This window comes from Hyalella azteca, unplaced genomic scaffold (genome assembly GCF_000764305.2).
Source record: "Hyalella azteca isolate HAZT.00-mixed unplaced genomic scaffold, Hazt_2.0.2 contig3326, whole genome shotgun sequence".
Classification (NCBI taxonomy): domain Eukaryota; kingdom Metazoa; phylum Arthropoda; class Malacostraca; order Amphipoda; family Hyalellidae; genus Hyalella; species Hyalella azteca.
In genome coordinates, this window is record NW_025933578.1 from 132406 (window position 1) to 153469 (window position 21064).

Genomic DNA, 21064 nt, shown 5'->3' on the forward strand with positions numbered 1-21064 from the left:
CTTTGTGTCCATTTACTGTTTCCTCCTTTCACTATTTCCTTTGATAATTTGATTTGAGTTTTAGTGCAAAATATTAGGAAATAATAAGAAACTATATTGCACTCTGAGGCCACTTCCAGTTTGCTGAATTGATTACTCATAAATTACTTATATATATTATTCCATCTACATCGTATTGTGCTTGTCATTGGTAATTCATTATTTTACTTCAATGAAAATCTATTATTTATTGGAATAAAAATTCAAGTTGAATTTGAGAAATCATTTGCCACATTAAATAAAAAATCTGATTTTTTGAAACTTGCACGAATAACTGGGAAAAATTCACATTAAAAATTTTAAGTTATATGGTTGACAACCACCAACAATAATTTATAAAAGTTCACGCTTTAAATTCGGCAACCTATAGAAATGCACGTTCATTTTCAATCACAATTCATCCAAAGTGTAACACGTGCCACTCGAAAAAACCTTCGTTCCGAAGATGCTTTTGGAAAATTTCGAACTCCAATATCCGAGCTCCATCGTACAGAAATATGTGTGCAGTTATTCAAAATGGATGGAATCCCAAGTATTTTAATATCACTAACTGTAAAATAGTTGCTGAAAACGAGCAGCATTTACGGAATTCTAATCGATCTTCAATGGATGCCAGCGAGTAGACCAGATCGCATCGTAGCTAAACACGAGGGCGATGTCAGTTATTTTGGCCATTATTTTGGTTTTTAGTTATTATTATTTTTTTGTGGTAAAGGCTGGTTGGTTCAGTGATGTTGTTCCTGTGTGATCAAAGGTCTCTGAAAAAGTGGCTTTAAATGTAAGAAGCATATTATGATTCATTGAGGGTTATAAATCTATAGAGTTATAAAAAATATAAAGTAAATTATGCAAATCTTTAATGTATAGTACGTAATTTTTAGAATAATTCTAATGCTTTTTTAATATATATTTGTCATACTCAGCAAGTGATAATTTGGATTGAATCTAATTAAAATCTAAATCTAATAATCGTTTCTTTTTTGTTTCAGAGAATGATTTTCACATCAGAGTTATCAACTGCCATGCCATTCAGATGCTAGTATTTCGAATTCATTGCTTGATCACTTCTAATGAAATAGAAAACGACGTCGTTTCTTCAACGTGTCTTTTCAACAATGGCTAGATTTCCGTCATTTCTATAAAATTGATCATGTACTAGAATGTGAGATTCTAGTGAAAAAAATGTGAGATTCTAGTGAGTGAAAAAAATAGTGTTGCAGAAAAACTATGTCTGAGAAATCAAGTCCGAAGTGTAATTCATAAAGTCGACAAATTGAACAAAATGATCTCCGATGAAATTAAGCTCTCCCGACTAAACTTAAGAAAAATGAATTCCGATCTTCTTCAGAGAAATTCCATTTCTCTCCAGCACAATTCAAATGTAAAACAAAATGTAACTAATATGCAGTGGATGGAAAATAAAGAAAATGTTTCGTTTATAAGAGGAAATGTGACACCGAGTTACTTTATTGGTGTGAAGGGTCTGAAACAGACCAGGAATATGCGCCCTAAGTGGTCTATTGTTTGGACTTGGACGGTCTGGTGTCTGCTGCTGCTGCCGTATCTATGCTACGCTCAGGAGACTGCGCCAGAAGTCGCACCGCGCACTGAAGGTTGGTTCCCTAACAAAATTTAGAGTCGCCCCAGCTTCTGGTACTACAAATCAGAAGCTGACGCGTCTGTAAATTTTCACTGGGTTGGGGCGGCTGCACTCTTGGGTATATCACGCACTTAGATAAATGGATGGGTCATTATGTCCAAAAAGTGAGACACTAGAGATGACCTAGCTTAAACTGGGTCCGGATTATCTACTCAAGCGCTAGAAGTGCATCGATATTGGGACAAAGTCTCGCCCATTTCTATGAGTGAAGGTCAGAGAACGGCCTGCATCAGCAAGGGTTCATCATTTTATCTCATTCGATAATGAAACTATTCAGATTTTTTTGCTTTAATCTCGATTTTATTTCGTTGATAAATATCCTCATTTTTAACGTAACCAAAACCTATATGATCTTAATAGTCTGAAATGAAGTACATATTTCATCACATAACCATTCAATGTAATATTAATACCATATTAATCTAAAATGTGTAATTTTCAACCATACGAGTATGTGCATCAGCCCAAGATTCCTATTTAACAGAAGTCAAAGTCTTTTCAACATCCTACAGGAATTCGTATGGAGAGACGGTAGAATAATTTTTCCCTGATGTTTCGTAATATTGGCTACTTTCGTAAAAATATCAATGTTAATTTTGCCTCCATATCACCGGAAAATTTTTTAAAATAATTTTAAGGAGGTTGATTCTGCAATAGGCTTTCGTTGAACAAATTATCACGCAATATGAGCAGTGGAGGAAGTTCATTTTGACGAAAACATGCATTTTGTTGGCTTGCTTGCATCGCACTAATATTCGAAACACTGGTTATGTGACTAACATAAACAGAAAAATATAAGTCATGACTCACTGCAGTGCAGTGAGTGACTGAGAGCGCATTTTCTCGTCGACGAAAACGTGAAGTCACGGACAGACGAACGGACGGACGGACGGACAGACAGACATGGCGAGCACAATAGTGTATTTTTTCCATAAATGAGAAAATGCGCTAAAAATCGTCGAATCTTATATATGTTATCTAATTTATTCATGGATGTTTGAGGTATATGTAGATCAGCGTTGTTTCTTGCGTCCTTTCCAAGACTAAAGCGATTTAAGACTAAGTAAGCAATCAAACTAACGAGATTTGAAAATTTTTGCTTATGCTCGCTTCTCAATTTTTTGAAAATTTTTACTTACAAGTTTACAACGACTGTCTCTTAGTATTTTGAAAACTAAAAATCACTGACTGATCTGAGTTAAAAATAGATGTAAAATATAGTGTTAGATGTAGTTATATTGTTGAAGAAAAATTCGTCTACGCTCGCGAACGTATAGGAAATTCAGCTTCTTGCATTTCATTTACAACCTAACACCAAAAAGATTTTATATTGAAAATAATAGTGGAAAATTTAGTTGCGGGGAAGCAAAGCTCCAAATTTAATTGATTTTTTCATAATTTTTTTTTGCTCAGTAAATTATTTGCTATGAAAAAGTTTCAAGCATATTTGAATAATGAAATCAAAATTATGGTATTTTTATTAAGCAGAAAAACTCTCTAAGGTGTTTTGCTTCATGCTTGATTAACTTATTTTTTTATTTTTTTTGTTCAATTATTCTCGATCGCCTTGAATTTATAAGAAATATTCAGAATGCGTGAAAACTTGAATTGCAGTATTAGCTAATTTCGAATAATTTAGGTCGTCAATAATAACTACAGAAAGTATTTTCCCCTTAGAATTTAATGCAACACACTTAGAAAGAAATTCTTTATCAGAAACTTTAGAAACTCGGCGAAGTTGCAGGACAAAATTTAGGTAGGGCACAAGGTTGGTCTTGATTAATGATCGTTCGTTGCGTATCTCAGTTACGCTCGTCGCTTGACGAGTACAAATTGTCGCTGTCTCGGGCCGTAGCTGAGCTTCAGGCGTCAGGTTATGCGTCAGGTTAGGCGTCAGGTTAGGCGTCAGGTTAGGCGTCAGGTTAGGCGTCAGGTTAGGCGTCAGGTTAGTGCGGCATGCAGTGTAGGGGTAACACGCGGCCATAAAACACTTCAAGTGCCACAAAAAAGCGGCTCACCGGCCGGCTTGTGCTCGGCCCTTCCTTAATAAAGGATTCGTTGAGTGGAGTTGCTGGCTTCAAACGCGTCGCTGCATTTTGGGAATTTGTGTGTCTGGCTCTTGTGTGAATATGAGCACCGACATAGAGTAATGATAATGAGAAAGAGTTGAATTTGCGATGAGTGAAGGTGAATTTGTGATGAATGCGACCTTTCAGTTGAGGAAAAAATAAGTAATATTTTATTATGAAAAAATACGTTCACAAAAAAATATAATAAGTTCAATCGTTCGTGTTTTGTAGAAGATTTTTTTATCCAAGTAAGACTCTTCGTCTTCAATTACGAGTTGGCCTCCGTGTCGATAAATTTCTTAAAATTTAGTCGCAAATTTAGATATGCACTTTCCAAATAAATATAGGTGCTGTGATTAAATTATTTATATTGGTAAGCCCAGTAAATATTTTGATGCTGGGCCCTACATTTCTTCCTACAATGCGTGAACATTAAAACGAAAATCCACAACGTTTGAGAAAAATTTTAAAGTATTCCCCAACATTTAACATATGCATTCTTACTGTCTGAAATAAGCAAAGTTATATAATCATGTCAGCAAATTTTAATATCGCAGCATTCTTAGCGGTGTAAACTTTTCCTTAAAAATTTGTGCAGGGTGAGCTGCAATAATGTTAAGGTCTGGTGAGCGCAAATAAGGGCCAAAAAAATCAAACTATAAAAAGGGTCATGAAAGCTAGCAGCCGAGGCTTCGCTCTTACCAAGTACCACTTCCAAGTTTACGCATTTCTAAATACCAGGAATCAGCGGCTGAGTTAGCGATAATGAGTTTATTATCAGACAGAAAACGTAAGGCGTTAATTCAGGAGAGGTTAAAAATCTATAATTACTTCGTATAAAATGAACCATGATGGGAATTATGGAGCGTAAACAGCGGAGGGAAAATACTGAGCGCGTTAAACGCTTACGAGTTAGTCAAGATATTGCCCAATCATCGAGGCAGAATATTATTGAAATGCACAGCGTTTTATCTTGAAAAATTGAAGTAGAATAATGAATGAGCTGTTTAGTTTCCTTAACACGATCGTTTTCATTTTATTAATAATAAATAACTCTAATTACGATAATATGTTTCATTTTATGGTAGAAAGTTATTATTAGAGCCTTAATATCAGATCAATCAAGCCCTAGTCACGAACACTTACGACCCTTGGACCGGCGTACGGCCGATGATCGAAAAGCTCGTAATCGCAACTTTGCTCTCTGAACTCTTTTGAAGGAACATTGATGGCTATGAGTGGCCAAGTGATGCATTTGTGCAATAACCATCACTTAGGTGCGCCGATAAATGTTTTTTACGAGCACATAAGACGCATTTCTGAGCGCATAATGTAACTTGAAGGAAGGTTCTGATCTCGAGAAAACCATAGGAATGAATAGTCCCATGCCGACATGCCTTGTATTTTAGGTGATACAGGAATATATATGAAACTGTCGCGGTGCTCTATCTTTTCTGGCATTAAAATTTGTGGCAGTTTTCATTCTGGTTAATAATGTGGTTCGAATATTAATTTTAAATTTCAAACCCCCATTTTTCACGATATATTGCCGATATATTGCATGGGGTTATATTACGATATAACCCCATGCACGATATATGGCCGAGCTGATGGATTAATTTCACTGGATTTACACGGTCTTGAACAGTAAAATGAATTGATGAGTATAATAAATACTATTAAAACAAAGATCGCAGCGTTATCTTTCAGTTAATAATGAACAATATCCCTCTATTGCAGCTGCAAATTAATGATCTCAACTAAGCTTCAAACAACAATCAGACTTCCAGTTAAAATATAAACGATTTTTAAAATTGTTCCCGATTGCAATTGAGCTTCAAAAATTTTAATTTGCCGGTCGGGGGAAAATCAGCAATCATTGTTGCAGTTTGAAGTTGCGATGCATTCGAACAAACTATAGACGTTAATTTGCACGCATAATAGAGCACCCTTGTAATCGTCGCTTGACGGGGCATTTGGCTGGAAAGTTTTTTGTGGAAAAGAGAAAGGAGTGATTCTTGGTGGAGATTTGAATCAATGTTGGTTTATAAATGGGTTGTGCTTTTATTATCTTTCCGAACGTTAAGAGAAGCTATAACACTCAATGAATGGCCCTCTAGCTTCATTTTCATTGAGTATTCATTTTTGATATTCTATCATGAGGACGAGAGTTCCGGACACATACCGTATTAATTATTTAATAATTATATAAATTATTTATTTCATTTATCGATTTCCAGACCAAAAGCATTGAAAGATGAACAGCGTTAAGGATAACTATAATGTTATAGTTTCATTGATAACGAAGGCACGAACTTGAAAATTTTTAGCGCATTTTCTCATTTATGGAAAAAATGCACTATTGTGCTCGCCATGTCCGTCTGTCTGTCTGTCCGTCCGTCCGTGACCTCAAGTTTTCGTCGACGAGAAAATGCGCTCTCTGTCACTCACTGCAGTAAGTACTGAGTTATATATTTTACCTCTCCCTTAACAAGAAGCCCTCCATTAATATTGCTAAGGATGACTATGATGTAACACTGTAATTAATCACTAAAACACTGGGTCATTCTTTCAAAACTCGCTAAGGGATCGTAAGTACTTACGCTCTATTTTCTTGTCTATGATTGGTGGATTTTGCTTGAAAGGCCGTCAATAATTGGCTGATGAACTTACGATCTCTTAACTTTTTTTGAAAGTATAGGCCATAAGGCCTATACTTTATAGGCCATTTATAAGTCATGACTTATAAATTCTTTATTTTTCCTCAGACAAAGAGCACTGGTATCGTCAGGCCCAGGAGCAGCTTGATCAGGTGCTGCAGGAGCGGTTGAATGCAATCAAAGGCCCCGCCAAGAACGTGATTCTCTTCGTGGGTGACGGCATGGGCATGTCCACCATCACTGCAGGACGCATCCTTAAGGGACAGAAACTGGGATTTACGGGTGAAGAACATCAGCTGACCTTCGAGAAATTCCCACACATTGCTTTGGCCAAGGTNAGCTGGGACATTGAATGTCTAAAGCTATCTAAAGTGACGAAGTTACCATGAATTTTTTGTTTTCAGTTGGAGCCTCATTCTATTGTAAGCAAAAGATTGTGATACTGAAATCTAAGTCACTAAATTTCTCCTTAGAAATTGAACGCAATATCCTCCGATTCAAACCCCTGATCTTCAAACATCATGATGAATTTATTGCAGTTTTTACCAGCAAACGCGTCGGAAGGAGTGAGGGAAGCTATAAATCACCGACGTTTTTCCGCCAGACTCGAGTTCATTCGTTTAGAAATTCGGCTAGTGAATTTTCTTGAACATCTTTTGGCCGTACGATGAAATTCGCTGTCTCGCTTTAATGTTGTATGGGAATCTACTTTGAAGAGTGGCTAAAATAGAAGATAAGTTCTAATAGTTATATTTTACGTTTCAGTTTTTCGGTTTAACGTAAACTCGGTAGTAATATTCGTAAAACAGTTATGTTTTATTTCTTGCGCTCGATGTAAAGGCATTATTTCATTAACTGTGGCAATTTTTACGCGATCAATTTTATATTTAAAAAAAAAAACTTATTTCCAAGCTTACTTATATCAATATTTATAATGTTTATTCGCACTTTTATTCTTGTTCAATTCTCGTCTGTATCGTACGAGTTACCTCGTACTAGTCATTTAATTTGAACTCGCCAGGAAAAACTTACTACACATTCCAAGCGCTGCTCATTTCAGTCATCACATCCAGTCGATCTGATGTTATCTTTTCCCATAAACTGGTCGATTATTCCTGCTCCTAATCACAGAAAAGCCTTGAAGGACCAGCTAGAGAGTATATTCTGTAGACTCCTGCGTCTCGAAATAATTTTCTCGAAATGAACCGGGACAGACGAAACGAGACGAGAAAATTCCGGGAAAAAAATAACGGGAAAGAGGTAGGTTTCAGCTCGATTGAACTCGAACCAAGAAGGCCGTATCGGATTGTCGACTTTGATGGACGGCTGTTCTTCATTTGCTAAAATCAATCATTTGTATCAAATAAAGGATTACTTGAGACATGTCTCAAGTTATAAGCTATTTTTCCGTTTTTTTTAAAAAGGGTAACATTTACTTCCCGATGAGCCTCTCTATTAATTATTTTTTTTTTCTAATTAAAATTATCACGCACAGTATATCGAGGTTAACAAAAAGAGTGTTGGCTCAAATCAAAGAGTGTTGGCTCTCTTTAAGTGATTCTTGCACACGTATTTGTAACTGTTAAATCGTTGCCTCATATTTATCTACAAAACTATTATTTAGAAACTTGATAACAGTGTTAAATCTAGTTACGCGTGCGTAACGTTCTATAAGGTTTAATAATTCCAAGGCGCACGTTACAAGTTTGTGGCTGCGGAATGGTGATGCAATGGAACAAGTCCATGACCCGTATAGACGTCTCCATGACCCGTATAGACGTCTCCATGACCCGTATAGACGTCTCCATGACCCGTATAGACGTCTCCATGACCCGTATAGACGATGTAATCGTCGCTTGACGGGGCATTTGGCTGGAAAGTTTTTTGTGTAAAAGAGAAAGGAGTGATTCGTGGTGGAGATTTGAATCGATGCTGGTTTATAAATGACGTTGTGCTTTTATTATCATTCTGAACGTTAAGAGAAGCTATAACACACAATGAATGGCCCCTTATAAGGGGCCATTAGCTTCATTTTTATTGAGTCTTCATTTTTGGTATTCTGTCATGAGGACGAGAGTTCCGGACACACACCGTATTAATTATTTTATAATTATATATGCATTATTTATTTCATTTATCGGTTTCCAGATCAAACGCATTGAAAGATGAACAGCGTTAAGGATAACTATAATGCTATAGTTTCATTGATAACGAAGGCACTAACTTGAAAATTCTTTACCTCTTCCTCAACAAGAAGCCTTCCATGAATATTGCTAAGGATGACTATTATGTAACACTGTAATTAATCACTAAAACACTGGGCCATACGTTCAAAACTCGCTAAGTGAACGTAAGTACTTACGCTCTATTTTCTTGTCTATGATTGGTGGATTTTGCATGAAAGGCCGTTAATGATTGGCTGATGAACTTACGATCTCTTAACCTTTTTTGAAAGTATAGGCCATAATTATAAGTCATGACTTATAAATTCTTTATTTTTCCTCAGACAAAGAGCACTGGTATCGTCAGGCCCAAGAGCAGCTTGATCAGGTGCTGCAGGAGCGGTTGAATGCAATCAAAGGCCCCGCCAAGAACGTGATTCTCTTCGTGGGTGACGGCATGGGCATGTCCACCATCACTGCAGGACGCATCCTTAAGGGACAGAAACTGGGATTTACGGGTGAAGAACATCAGCTGACCTTCGAGAAATTCCCACACATTGCTTTGGCCAAGGTGAGTAAATCTCTTTTTATCTTTTTTAATATCTTTATTTCAATCTCATTTGATATTGTTTCCTAGTTTGGCTTCAACAGAGGTAGCGGTTTAGTGTCATGTTTAGTTAGGTGGCAACAAATTTTTACTACACGGTGGTACTCAGAAACAATTGCACAAATAAAAACAATCATATCTAATAAGATGAGCCAAAACCAACATTCATATTAAAAGGACGGTGTTATAAATTGAAATAAAATAAAATGCGAATTACTAATGAAATAAATGTTGTGCCAATTGCAGGTAATGGTAGGTATTGGTGAATTATTTAAATTTTGACCACTTTCTCCGAAATGAAAGCCTCAATTCCACCAAAAACTACAATATCCGTGCATCAGTGAAGGGAAGACGCTGCAATGTAACTGAACACTGCCACACACATGGCAGGCTTTTCACTCGGCAGTCTCTCCGAAACTCGCCGAGAGTCACGGCACTTTTCAGGAATATTATATTTCATAGCCCCGCACAGCACATTTAGCCAGTTTTTTGGTAATGCTAATTAAAAATATTCTAATTAAACAATTTCTCATAAGTATTCGGACAGCCGATGCAATCTGGAGCTATTCGGACAGCCGATGCAATCTGGAGCTACCCAGATTGAAATATCCTAATTAAACTATTTCATATGTATTCGGCCAACCGATGCAATCTGGAGCTATCTCACCAAGAAAACTGGCCTGGAGAAACAGTCGAAAGTTTCTATGTCCTTAAAGTCGTGTAATCAAAACACTTAATTCGAGGGTTCACATAAAATTACTTGCCAACGAAACTTTATTCATGTTTTCTCGCAAATTTTAGCACATTTTAAAGTGTTAACAAACGCTGGCGATATGGCCTCTAATTTCGCTGTGGCCTAAAACAGCGTTTCACAAGTTTGTTAGTCGTCGGAAATTCTGGCGCTATCTACAACTTTACGAGCAGCTCTAAAGACCTTCAATGTACCAGCTTTGATACCGAGTAGACCGGCTCGACTCCAGCTTTGCCTCAAAACATTTCCTTTGCAATCTTCTTTCATTTCCTGGGTGAATACATGGGAGGGAAATAAGGACGGTTTGTCGTGGCTGAAAGTTTAATTTAATTTGGAATTATGTGGGCTTATTACACCCATGATAATTATCATGGGTGTAAATTCTTTTCTATAACATATATTATCTGAACATTAGTCTAGGAGTCGTTTGGGATACGCTGCGAATATACTCGTAATTTTAGGTCTACTAATCTAGCCTTAAATATTGTATTGAACAATGTCAAAATTCCCGACGAATTTGGCAAATGAAGGTTTTAAACGATTTAATTAAACTTGGCGGTAAAACTGGGACATTGAATGTCTAAAGCTATCTAAAGTAACGAAGTTACCATGAATTTTTTGTTTTCAGTTGGAGCCTCATTCTATTGTAAGCAAAAGATTGTGATACTGAAATAAGTCACTAAATTTCTCCTTAGAAATTGAACGCAATATCCTCCGATTCAAACCCCTGATCTTCAAACATCATGATGAATTTATTGCAGTTTTTACCAGCAAGCGCGTCGGAAGGAGTGAGGGAAGCTATAAATCACCGACGTTTTTCCGCCAGACTCGAGTTCATTCGTTTAGAAATTCGGCTAGTGAATTTTCTTGAACATCTTTTGGCTGTACGATGAAATTCGCTGTCTCGCTTTAATGTTGTATGGGAATCCACTTTGAATAGTGGCTAAAATAAAAGATAAGTTCTCATAGTTATATTTTACGTTTCAGTTTTTCGGTTTAACGTGAACTCGATAGTAATATTCGTAAAACAAGTTATGTTTTATTTATTGCACTCGAGGTAAAGGCATTCTTTCATTAACTTTGGCAATTTTTACGCGACCAATGGCATATTTTAAACAAGAACGTTATTTCCATGCTTACTTATATAAATATTTATAATGTTTATAAGCACTTCTATTGTTGTTCAATTCTCGTCTGCATCGTGCGAGTTACCTCGTACCAGTCTTTTAATTTGAGCTCGTCAGGAAAACTTACTACACATTCGCTGATGGGTACACATTTCGATATTTGTACCCATCACATACCTGCGCATTCCCAAAATACATGATTGTCAGGCTATGAAATTACTAGTCTTACACTTCTTCTTTTCCCAAGTAGAGTGATAATTTTTCCCGTAACATATGCATTTTCCATCTTTTGAATATAGTTTATGTCTCGTTAAAATGGCTATAAATTCCGGGAAATTTTAAGGGGCCTATTTTAACCGGGATGTCTCGTCTCGTCTCGGTATCGTCCCGGAATTCTTAAGGAGGGCTGAAAATTGTCCCGGTTTTTATTGCGAACCGGGACAGAGCCTGTTGTCTCGTCTCGTCTCGGAATAAACAAAATGCCAAACGCAGGAGTCTAATATTCTGTGTCGTAATTTAAATATTGAATTTCGTTATTTGTACGCATTTCATACCTGCGCATTCCCTAAATAAATTATTGTCAGATAATGAAATTACTCGTCTTACTCCTCCCTTTTTCCCCAGCATAGTGATCATTTTCCACGTAACATATGCATTTTCCATCTTTTGAATATAGCGTTTCCAACTTCCTTCAACTTGATCCTTTAACGTGGCTGTGCTCAAAAAGTGTGAAATCCATCCCATTTTCTCTCGACCGAACCAATCCTATTTGATGTGATCGCGTCGCCGTAGTCTTGTCCCTGAGTTTCTTCTCATGGCTAGGAGAGTCGCCGTCCCATAAGAGTCTAATGCTCCACAATTAGATAACTCCTGTGATCAAATTACACCACTCATGCTTCCAAGAATTGTCCAACCGCCATCGCCGCTCCCACGGTCGCGTCTATTAACGCTAAGTGCTTGCTCGCTTCAATATCCTTGATATTCGTATTATCCTAATTCATTGTTAAACGAGATAAATTTATCAACTTTTTATTAATCTAATATTAAAGCGTTATCAAACAAGAACTTTTTGATGGGTATTGCGAGAGGTGCTAATTAATAACGTTGAGCTTCGAATATTTTGAGTTTAAAATCGAATTACAATTTTTCACTTTTCAGATCACGATATCTCTATAACTAGTTTAATTTTTTTATTTCATAGGTTATAATTGGGCGACTCTAATTTCAAATGCAGCCAGCAGAAAAATTCATTTCTAGTTAGAAATTTCCTATTTATTTATTCCAGCTTTTATTTCGTTATCTCCGTGCGTTCGTTGTAATAGCCGCTCATAAGAATACAACAAAATGGCATGCGAAATGATGCTAGTTCTAAAAAAGACGTTCAAGAAGCTTCACATTACGAGGAGTTCCTTCAACAGCAACGACGAATCATATCTAAGAGACGAGCATCGTGAAATTTTATTAGCAACGTAAGCTGCAGGTTTCCGGTTGAAGGTGCGCTTTGAGCCGTTACGATGTTTGCTTAGAAGTCGTAACCTGTCAGGAGCTTCTTCAAAACTTGAGCATCTTGCCACAGCACCGAACATAATTCTGGGCCATCTACTCTTATATTGCATGAAGAATATGTAAAGTATGTTTCTATCGTTAGATTATCACGAAGAAAATCATCGCCGTATTGGTGGAATTCGATAGAGCTCCCAAATTAATATTATCGGTAGACTGTTGTCAAAATTCATAACATTGCATGAGAAATACCATTCAGATTTGAATCTCAGCATTTATTTAACTGCAGAGAATTCGAAAAATATTCAATTACTGATTTTTAAAGCATAGATAAAGTTTTGATGGTAATGCAGGTATTGATAAAATCGTGGGATTGACGACGGAAGTTAAAAATCAATGATTTTATAAAAATATCAGAAAGTGAAAGTGCTGAAATAGCCTAGCCATAATTGATAATACAAAAAAACCACACCCTGGAGAATGTGCGCGAGAAGGCAGCAGTAATTCAATGTTTGGATAACACAAATGAAGTTACAAAACACAGAAGATGGAAGGACCAAACAGCACGAAATACTCACTTCTCCCAGATTTTGTTGCAGCTTACGAGAACACTAAGTTATGACCTCCCCCCCCCTTCCTACCTCGTAGCACTTTCGTCGTGACTCTTCATTCTCGGTGGCACGTTGCTAAGTTTAGCTCCCCCTACACGAGCGAGGGAGAGATGCGAGCTGCAGCAAAAAATGGTAACCTCGAGGCTGGAGATTCCTCTTTAATTAACGTCCCGCGCCAAATTTCCAACCCTAAGAAGGGATTTGTTGTTCGTCTTCGTTAGTGCATGCATGAAGTCAGCGTGAGATGCGAGTAGCTAACTGAGTTCATTAACATCAACTGCTCCTAAAGTAAAATGAAACTCAATTTTCCCACAAGACGTTTCTAAAAGACTAGATGTGTCGAAAAATTGAAGGATTCTTTCGATTCTTACACAACTTTTAAATTTATTCATGTTCAAAATGTTCGTGTATTATAGGATTTCTTTTGAAGCACATTGACATCGACGCATGTTTTATGAATCAAGTTTATATTCTTTCAGAGTCGTTCTTCACTAAGCAGATCACGGAGATTCGCTAAACGTCAAGAATGCGAATTCAACAGAATTTGGTACTAGTGCAGCTGTTGCGTTCATGTCGAGCTCGAGGTCCGCGGCTCGGCTCCCACTAGCAACGTAGCAACGAGTCATATTTTAAGATGCTATCTTTACATCTGAGTTTTATACCAGTGGCATGTCAGGCACCTGAGTTCCTTGCCAAAAGTGCCATATGCTCCCTGTGGGGCAAGACTTCTCCTCCCTTTTGACTTGAGCGGCCGGTTACGGCTGATGTGATAGTTGGTTAACTTGGTCTCTGCTCACACTAGCAGGACCTTCTCCTAGTCTTAAATCTCCAATGCGTTAATTGGTGAGGCTTCGTCTCCACTCGTACTAGTAGGACCTTCTCCTAGTCTTAAATCTCTAATGCGTTAATTGGTGAAGCTTCGTCTCCACTCGTACTAGCAGGACCTTCTCCTAGTCTTAAATCTCTAATGCGTTAATTGGTGAAGCTTCGTCTCCACTCCACTAGCAGGGCCTTGTCCATATCTCGAACCTCTCATATGATAGTTAGTGAGCATCATAAATATCTCAACTTGTTAGCCAGCTTATCTCAAAACCTGTATAAGCTTATCAAACTGTTATTTATGTTTAAATATCATAATACATCATACATTCTACGTTTCACATATCTTACTGTTGACAATTTGTGAAGATAGATTGAGCTGTGAATGTCAACCTAAATGATAGTTCGACTTGGTTCGATTTTTGCTTACGTTTAAACTGCAATATTCACTACAGTGCGTCATCTATTGACCTGTACAGTGGCTAAAGGGGTCGCAGTCTCAAAAGCTTTGGCTGTTTCCAGAGTTAGAAAATATCTATCCAAAGACTACTTTCGTGATTACAAGTAGCATAAAACCCTGCGGTTCCTCGGCCTGCGTTTGCTTGAATAAACTCCAAGCGCTCGCTTGACTTTGAAGTTACGTTCCGTGAACTCGTGGGCGTTGATTCAGAGCAAGCATTCTAAACACGAATCTGAAAAACCTGACCTTTTTTTACGGTTGCAAGAATATAGAGTTTTTTGGTCGGGAATTGGGTCTGATAGGTTTACGTACCTTCTATTCATAGATGCTTCCAATATACCGTAACGCTAAATCGGTCCCTCTTGAGCATAAAATTTCTATTTAATTGAGGGGGTGTTGAGTTGAGTCAGCTAAATTGCTGTGACATTTTGTTTTGCTCGTACAAATATATTCCAGCACATCATCGTTATTCATATCACGTAGCATCATTATTTGTCGTTCAAGCCAAGTTGAAATGTCAAGCGTTATTGTTATATACACTAATTTAATATGCGTAATCTTTAATGTTTTTTACAGCATTAAGCGGTTTAATAAATCAGCAGACGTTTGTTCAGTCGTTGTATTCCCGGTGTTGTTAATTTGCAGTAATCTTTTTGATTAGGAAACAACCGCGCAGCTTTGCATTTATTCTAAACAATTGAGGCCTTCTTCTTGTTGTTATTCAGTGCGCAAAAACTCCAGCTTTGCGACGGTAATGCAAGGCATGCAAATCCTAGCGGCTTAGCGGGATTCTCTTCGGGATTGCGAGAGTTGTGGTTTTTATGCCAGGACGGGCAAGTAATGCCTTCATGCTTAAGGTTATGACAGTTTTGGACAAGAACGCATTGGCCTGTTTTACAGACCGTATTTCCAGTGCTTAGGAATTTTGCGTTTATAATTTATACATGGCTTAGGCACCCAATATAGCAATTGTGAGAGTGGGTTAATTTACACGAACTACCAGAGGTACAGAGGAAAAAAGTTCTTGAAGATGGTAGATGTGACTCAGTTTAAACGCGATCTAGACAATGTTCGGGTCACAATAAACAATAGAACATTATTTTATTATAATCATGATGAATAATTATTCTTGTCCAACACTTAATTTCAAATATCTGGGTCTTTTTGTTCATCAATTTAAATACATTTAAAAATATTTGCTAATTTATTTTACCTAATCGTCTCTTAATGAGAGAATATGCAAGCGGACGCAGTAATGGGATGGTTCTCCTTGATAGGGCTAAGTTAGTGACCAGATTAGGCGTGAACGCAATTCTTAAACATCTTTTTCTCAACACTCGGTTTATCTGCTCAAATTAATGCTGCCAGTTTTTACGTCAAGCCGAAGACAAGGGCCCTAAGTTCTGTTTACGTTACGTGGAAACATGCGGACTCTGCTTGTGGTAATCAGACTTTCTAAGCTCTTCGGAGTCTAGATTTTCTTGCTTCTGATGGAGAATTTTCGTGGAAAATTTACGAGCATCTCGACCCTAATTAGCCGTGAGTGACATAGAGAGCCGCGCGGCGCAGAGCTCTAGCGCTGCTGCAATAAACGACCCCACCGATCAGCTCGCTATATGGCACAGCTCTTTTACTGTGCGGCCTCAAAACTTGCTGTACGAAATTATTATCATTCACGCATGGGAACTCGGGCCAACTTCTGAATGCGCAACTATTGGCGTTTCAGTGCTTACCAAATATTGATCAATGATGTCAAATTACGAGAGAGAGGTAAATTTTTTGTTGACGTTATTTGATTTCGTTGATAAACTCATTAGAACGTTAACTAGTATCTACGGAAGATTTCGAAAGGTTTGCTAGAAACGTTGAATGATATTCAGCCCATGAGTTCAACATCAAAAATTATTTGAATCACAGGAGACCAAACAAGGCAAATTCTTCCCCGCAAATGACGTTGCAACAATGTTTATTACGAGTTGATTTCATTGAAAAATAGTGAGATAGACGTTATTTCAACGTCAGATGCCTGGTGGAAAGAGACTTAGTTACTCCCTTAGTTATGCTTTCTATATGATTTTATCAGAGTTCGACAGAGCCGTGGTGAGGGAATATCTTTAAAAGAAACGTGACAACAACAATTTTCCTATCCCACTTCTGCTTCTAAAATTTCCGTCTAAAAATTACAAATTTTCAATAATTTACTGTTAATTTCAAATTACCGAGCGTAAAATGTTAACGCACTTTGATAAATGAGAAAACCAAAATTTGTTCATATTATAGGGCTAACAGACGCACAAGACTAACGCAAATCTTTGAGTATTCATCAAGACCAGAATATTGAAAGTATTCAAATTCATGAGTCCTTATTGGCGTTAGTGATGTGAATGCATGTAATGTAAATTCATCTCCTGACTACTCATTTCATTTGATTATATGACATAATTTAAATGGCAGTTTTATTGCTGGTCATCATTTAATAGATCAGTGAGGACAAGGTCAGTGTTATGCTCCAAGGAATGTCTCGGCTATAAATGTTTATGATTGCTAGAATAAAAATTTTATCGCAGTTCTTGATCTTCGAGATTAAAAATAAAAATGTTTGCCTTTATTCCATCCTAAATATTATCTGTTAATTAGAAAGTATAAGGAATTATTTCTATGTTGGCTTGATTTTAATTGAAATTTTATATGACTTTATTTATTGGCATTCTTGTTGAAACGAATTGTGTTCGTGCTAAACTCACTTTTACGTGCTGCATTTCATTAAAATACTTTGGCAATTTTTTTTGCATAATTGGCAATACATATTATAATACATTTTTACTCGTTGCATTTCCAAGTTGATTGGCAAGTTGAATTATGAATTGTTATTAATCGTGATTCAAATCATTGCGATTTGCGCAATTTTTATTTAAATCAATGTCTTCCAAACATATGAGTCGTAACATACATGACACATTAGAACATGATGGCTTCACAAAATTTATTGATTCTAATAATTCACCGTAAATAAAAGTTGAAAAGTGAACATTTACATAGCAGAATAGATCAGATCTCAATTTTTTTATGTTTCACTATTAATTTCAATTCTAAGAATTAATAAGTTAGTTGAGAAAAAATTTATGGATTGCAGAGACATGTAACATAAATTTGATATTGATTCGAGACCTTTTTCCAAAAGTACTAAAATTGAATAAAAATTATCATTGCCGGCCTAATATAAGTTCGATTCACACGCTATGCAGCTGCTTGTAGTAATAATATAAGTTGACAACATTCACTATTTACATTATAATTTATATAAATCTATGAGTATTAATTAGTCACTGAGAATTATGGAGTGACAAACCTGAAATAGGAACACAGAAAAATAAATAAAACGTAAATTTCAGTGTTTTTTTATATCTAAAACAAAATTATTTCCCTCACTTAAGAATTTGCATGCATGTAACCGCAAAAAAGTCCAGGTAAGGAAAAAGCCCTCTGACGTCTGCATTCTAATTTTCGATGATTCTGGCTTGCGGCCGCAGCCTTTTCACAAAACATTTTATGCTAAGATTTTCTTCGCGGCATTTTGTACGTGCACGCATCAACGAATTGTACTTTTGTACGCAATTTTCCGAGGTCTGCGCTGCCAGTGAAAATAAGTTTTTTGTACAATACCGGCAAACGCGCACAAGTTCGATTACATTCGGAAAGTCAATCCAAAACAAATATTGAGGTGGGTGTTGCAGAACGACGCTATAACCCAAGTTCCTAGAACTTCTTACAAAGAACGAACAAAGATCTTCATTGGCAAAGTTTCTATAAAAGCTTCGATTACATAGCGTACGTAAAATATATTTTGATAGATAAACAAATTATTTTTGTTTAAAATCTTCATTTGGAAATCGATTGAAACTTCTATAATATCGCGGAAGCTTGCATTGTGAAAAGTTTGTATCGCAATTCGCTAAAATGGAATAATGATTTATTGTTACAGAAAAAAATTATTGTAATGGCATAATCGTAGGTACAGGGTTGAATTTTCTTAAATCATTCCTGGCAAAGTATAAATTTCCGAGGTCAAAATTAAAAATTCCTAATGAAAAATTGAACTCGTATTTTCTCGTTTTTCGCCTGTAACACAAGAGAAGCTTCTTAATTTTTACAGTAGCTCTCTCAAGGTTTTGCATAACAAAGAACTTGCTTTACGAATGACTGATAGAACAGAGGATTTGAATAGTGAATGACTGAGAACACAAAGGACTTTCATAATGAATGACTAATAGGACAGAGGATTGCATATCGAATTACGGATAGAACAGAGGACTTGCCAAGCAAATGACTGATATAAAGAGGACTTACATAACGAATGGCTTATAAAATAGACGAATTGCACAACGAATGATTGAGAGAAGAGATGATTTGCGTGGCGAATGACTGATTGGACAGAGGACTTGAGTAGGGAATGACTTGTGAAATAGCGGACTTGCAAAACGAATGACTGATAGTAAAGAGGACTTGCATGAGAATGGACTGATAGAAACGAGGACTTACAGAAAGAAGACTTGTACAACAAATGATTTTCAGAATGAAAGATTTAACGAAGGAGAAACTTACAGAACAAACGATTTGCTGAATGATTGACATGCAGAACGAGAGACTTGCAGGAAAAAATGACTCCCACAACGAAAGACTTAGTGCACGCGAAAGAATAAACGGATTTATTGAACGAAAGAACTTCAGACGTAAATGGTAATCAGTAAAATTCAAACTCCGATATCATCTGCAAAAATATTATTCCCATTGCTAATAAAAGTTTTTGCCTATTAGTAAGTAGGCATGCTATTTATTTCTTCACTTGTTGTGATATTAACGCGATATATGCAAGAATAGAAACTATAGATCGATTCAATTATACTCTAAAAACCCATTATCAAAATTAAATATTCCGCAATTTTCTTTTTAATTTTCGTTTTCCTGGTCACTGACGTAAACAGCGCGCCAATTAAAAACTAAAATCATTACCCCTAATTAAATGTCAGGCATACCTAACTACATGGGGTCATAACTACATGTCAACTAACTACATTAGGCATATTTAACTAACTGCATATAAATTCAATCATACACTAAAAAACTAATTGATAAAATTAAATATTTTGCAATTTTTTGTTTGAATATTTGTTTCGCTCGTCACTGATTAAACGGCGCACCAACTAAGGAATAAAACCATGACCCATAATTAAATATCATGCATATTTAACTTAATAAAGGAACTTAAATCTCCCCCACAGACATACACGACGGACTCCCAGATCGGCGACAGTACAGGGTGCGCCACGGCACTAATGTGTGGTGTGAAGGCTAACGTTAACACCGTCGGTGTGGACCACCGCGTCAAGTTTGAAGAGTGCCTCGACTCCTTCAACGCGCAGGTCCCTTCGCTCATTGACTGGGCACAAAAACACGGTGAGACTCGCGCTTTTTAGCGCAATTTCTCATTTATGGAAAAAAAGGCGCTATTGTGATCGTCATGTCCGTCCGTCCGTAAGTCTGTCCGTCTGTCTGTCGGTCTGTCCGTCCGTGACTTCATGTTTTAAGTCGACGAGAAAATGCGCTCTCTGTCACTTGCTGCAGTGAGTACCGAGTTGTATTTTTTTCAGTGTAGGGCGTGCAGCGGAAATTGTTATTATTAAAGGTTACTTTAAAATTTGCGAGTGAATAAATGATGATAGAGAACACTACGATCTATTTTGGTAACACAATCTTTTTAAACTATTAAGTATTATGTTAACCTACCAACTTATACTGTGTATACAAATACTGCGAGTCAGAGTGTTTTTCAGTCCACGCAAGAAAAAATTTAAAGTTGTGCATAAAAATATAATAAGCGAGGACAACACGATCGATAATTTTGAAAATATATTAGGTGAATCGTGGAGGCTTTTAATTATACAGGTGCAGAGAACTGAAAAAAAATTATGCACAGAAAATTCATCTAGACCACTTGAGCGGATTAGAATTATGTTACAGTTTCAAAAAAAAAAAAAAAAAAAAAAAAAACGCGAATGTCGAAAATAATCCTGTTTATATAATATCATTTATTTAATTTATTATTCTCCTGAATCATTAGAAAGGCTTAAGATATAATTCATTCATAATCGTATGGGTAATCAGATTAAAATCATACGCATGAATGCAAATCGTATATTTTATTTAGGCAAAAGCACCGGCATCGTCACCAACACAAGACTGACACACGGGACGCCATCTGCCCTGTACGCTCATTCAGCCAGCAGGTGAGTTACTGTAATTCATATGTTTCTGTACCCATAATATAATGCTCACTTTCCCTATTAACGATATTTGGTGAAATGAAATCGATTTACCTTTCATCAGTTTCATTTTGCGCATAAGTAATCAACATACTTGTTTTATGTTCATATATATACAGAAGTATCCATCTTACCTTTGTACTAGTATAATTATTCTTGCTTCTGCAAATGCTGAGCTTCACGTTCATTTTTGTTCGATCGATTTCCTCATAGATCATACGTTGGACAAGGTTGAAAAATTTATTCTTTTTCCATGCACTTCGTCGAAATTTATCG

At 36.6% G+C, this 21064-nt stretch overlaps 1 protein-coding gene across 1 annotated transcript in view; it reads left to right on the top strand.

Annotated features, from left to right (window-relative positions):
* The first annotated feature begins 992 nt into the window (after nucleotides 1–992).
* LOC108675301 (alkaline phosphatase) overlaps nucleotides 993–21064 on the top strand; it is a 33684-nt gene continuing 13612 nt past the window's right edge. The window contains exons 1-5 of the mRNA XM_018163301.2: nucleotides 993–1652; nucleotides 6537–6782; nucleotides 8935–9161; nucleotides 19748–19922; nucleotides 20674–20752. Of these exons, the coding sequence (XP_018018790.1) occupies nucleotides 1322–1652; nucleotides 6537–6782; nucleotides 8935–9161; nucleotides 19748–19922; nucleotides 20674–20752 (1058 nt within the window). The 5' untranslated portion in view covers nucleotides 993–1321. The remainder of the gene's footprint in view (nucleotides 1653–6536; nucleotides 6783–8934; nucleotides 9162–19747; nucleotides 19923–20673; nucleotides 20753–21064) is intronic.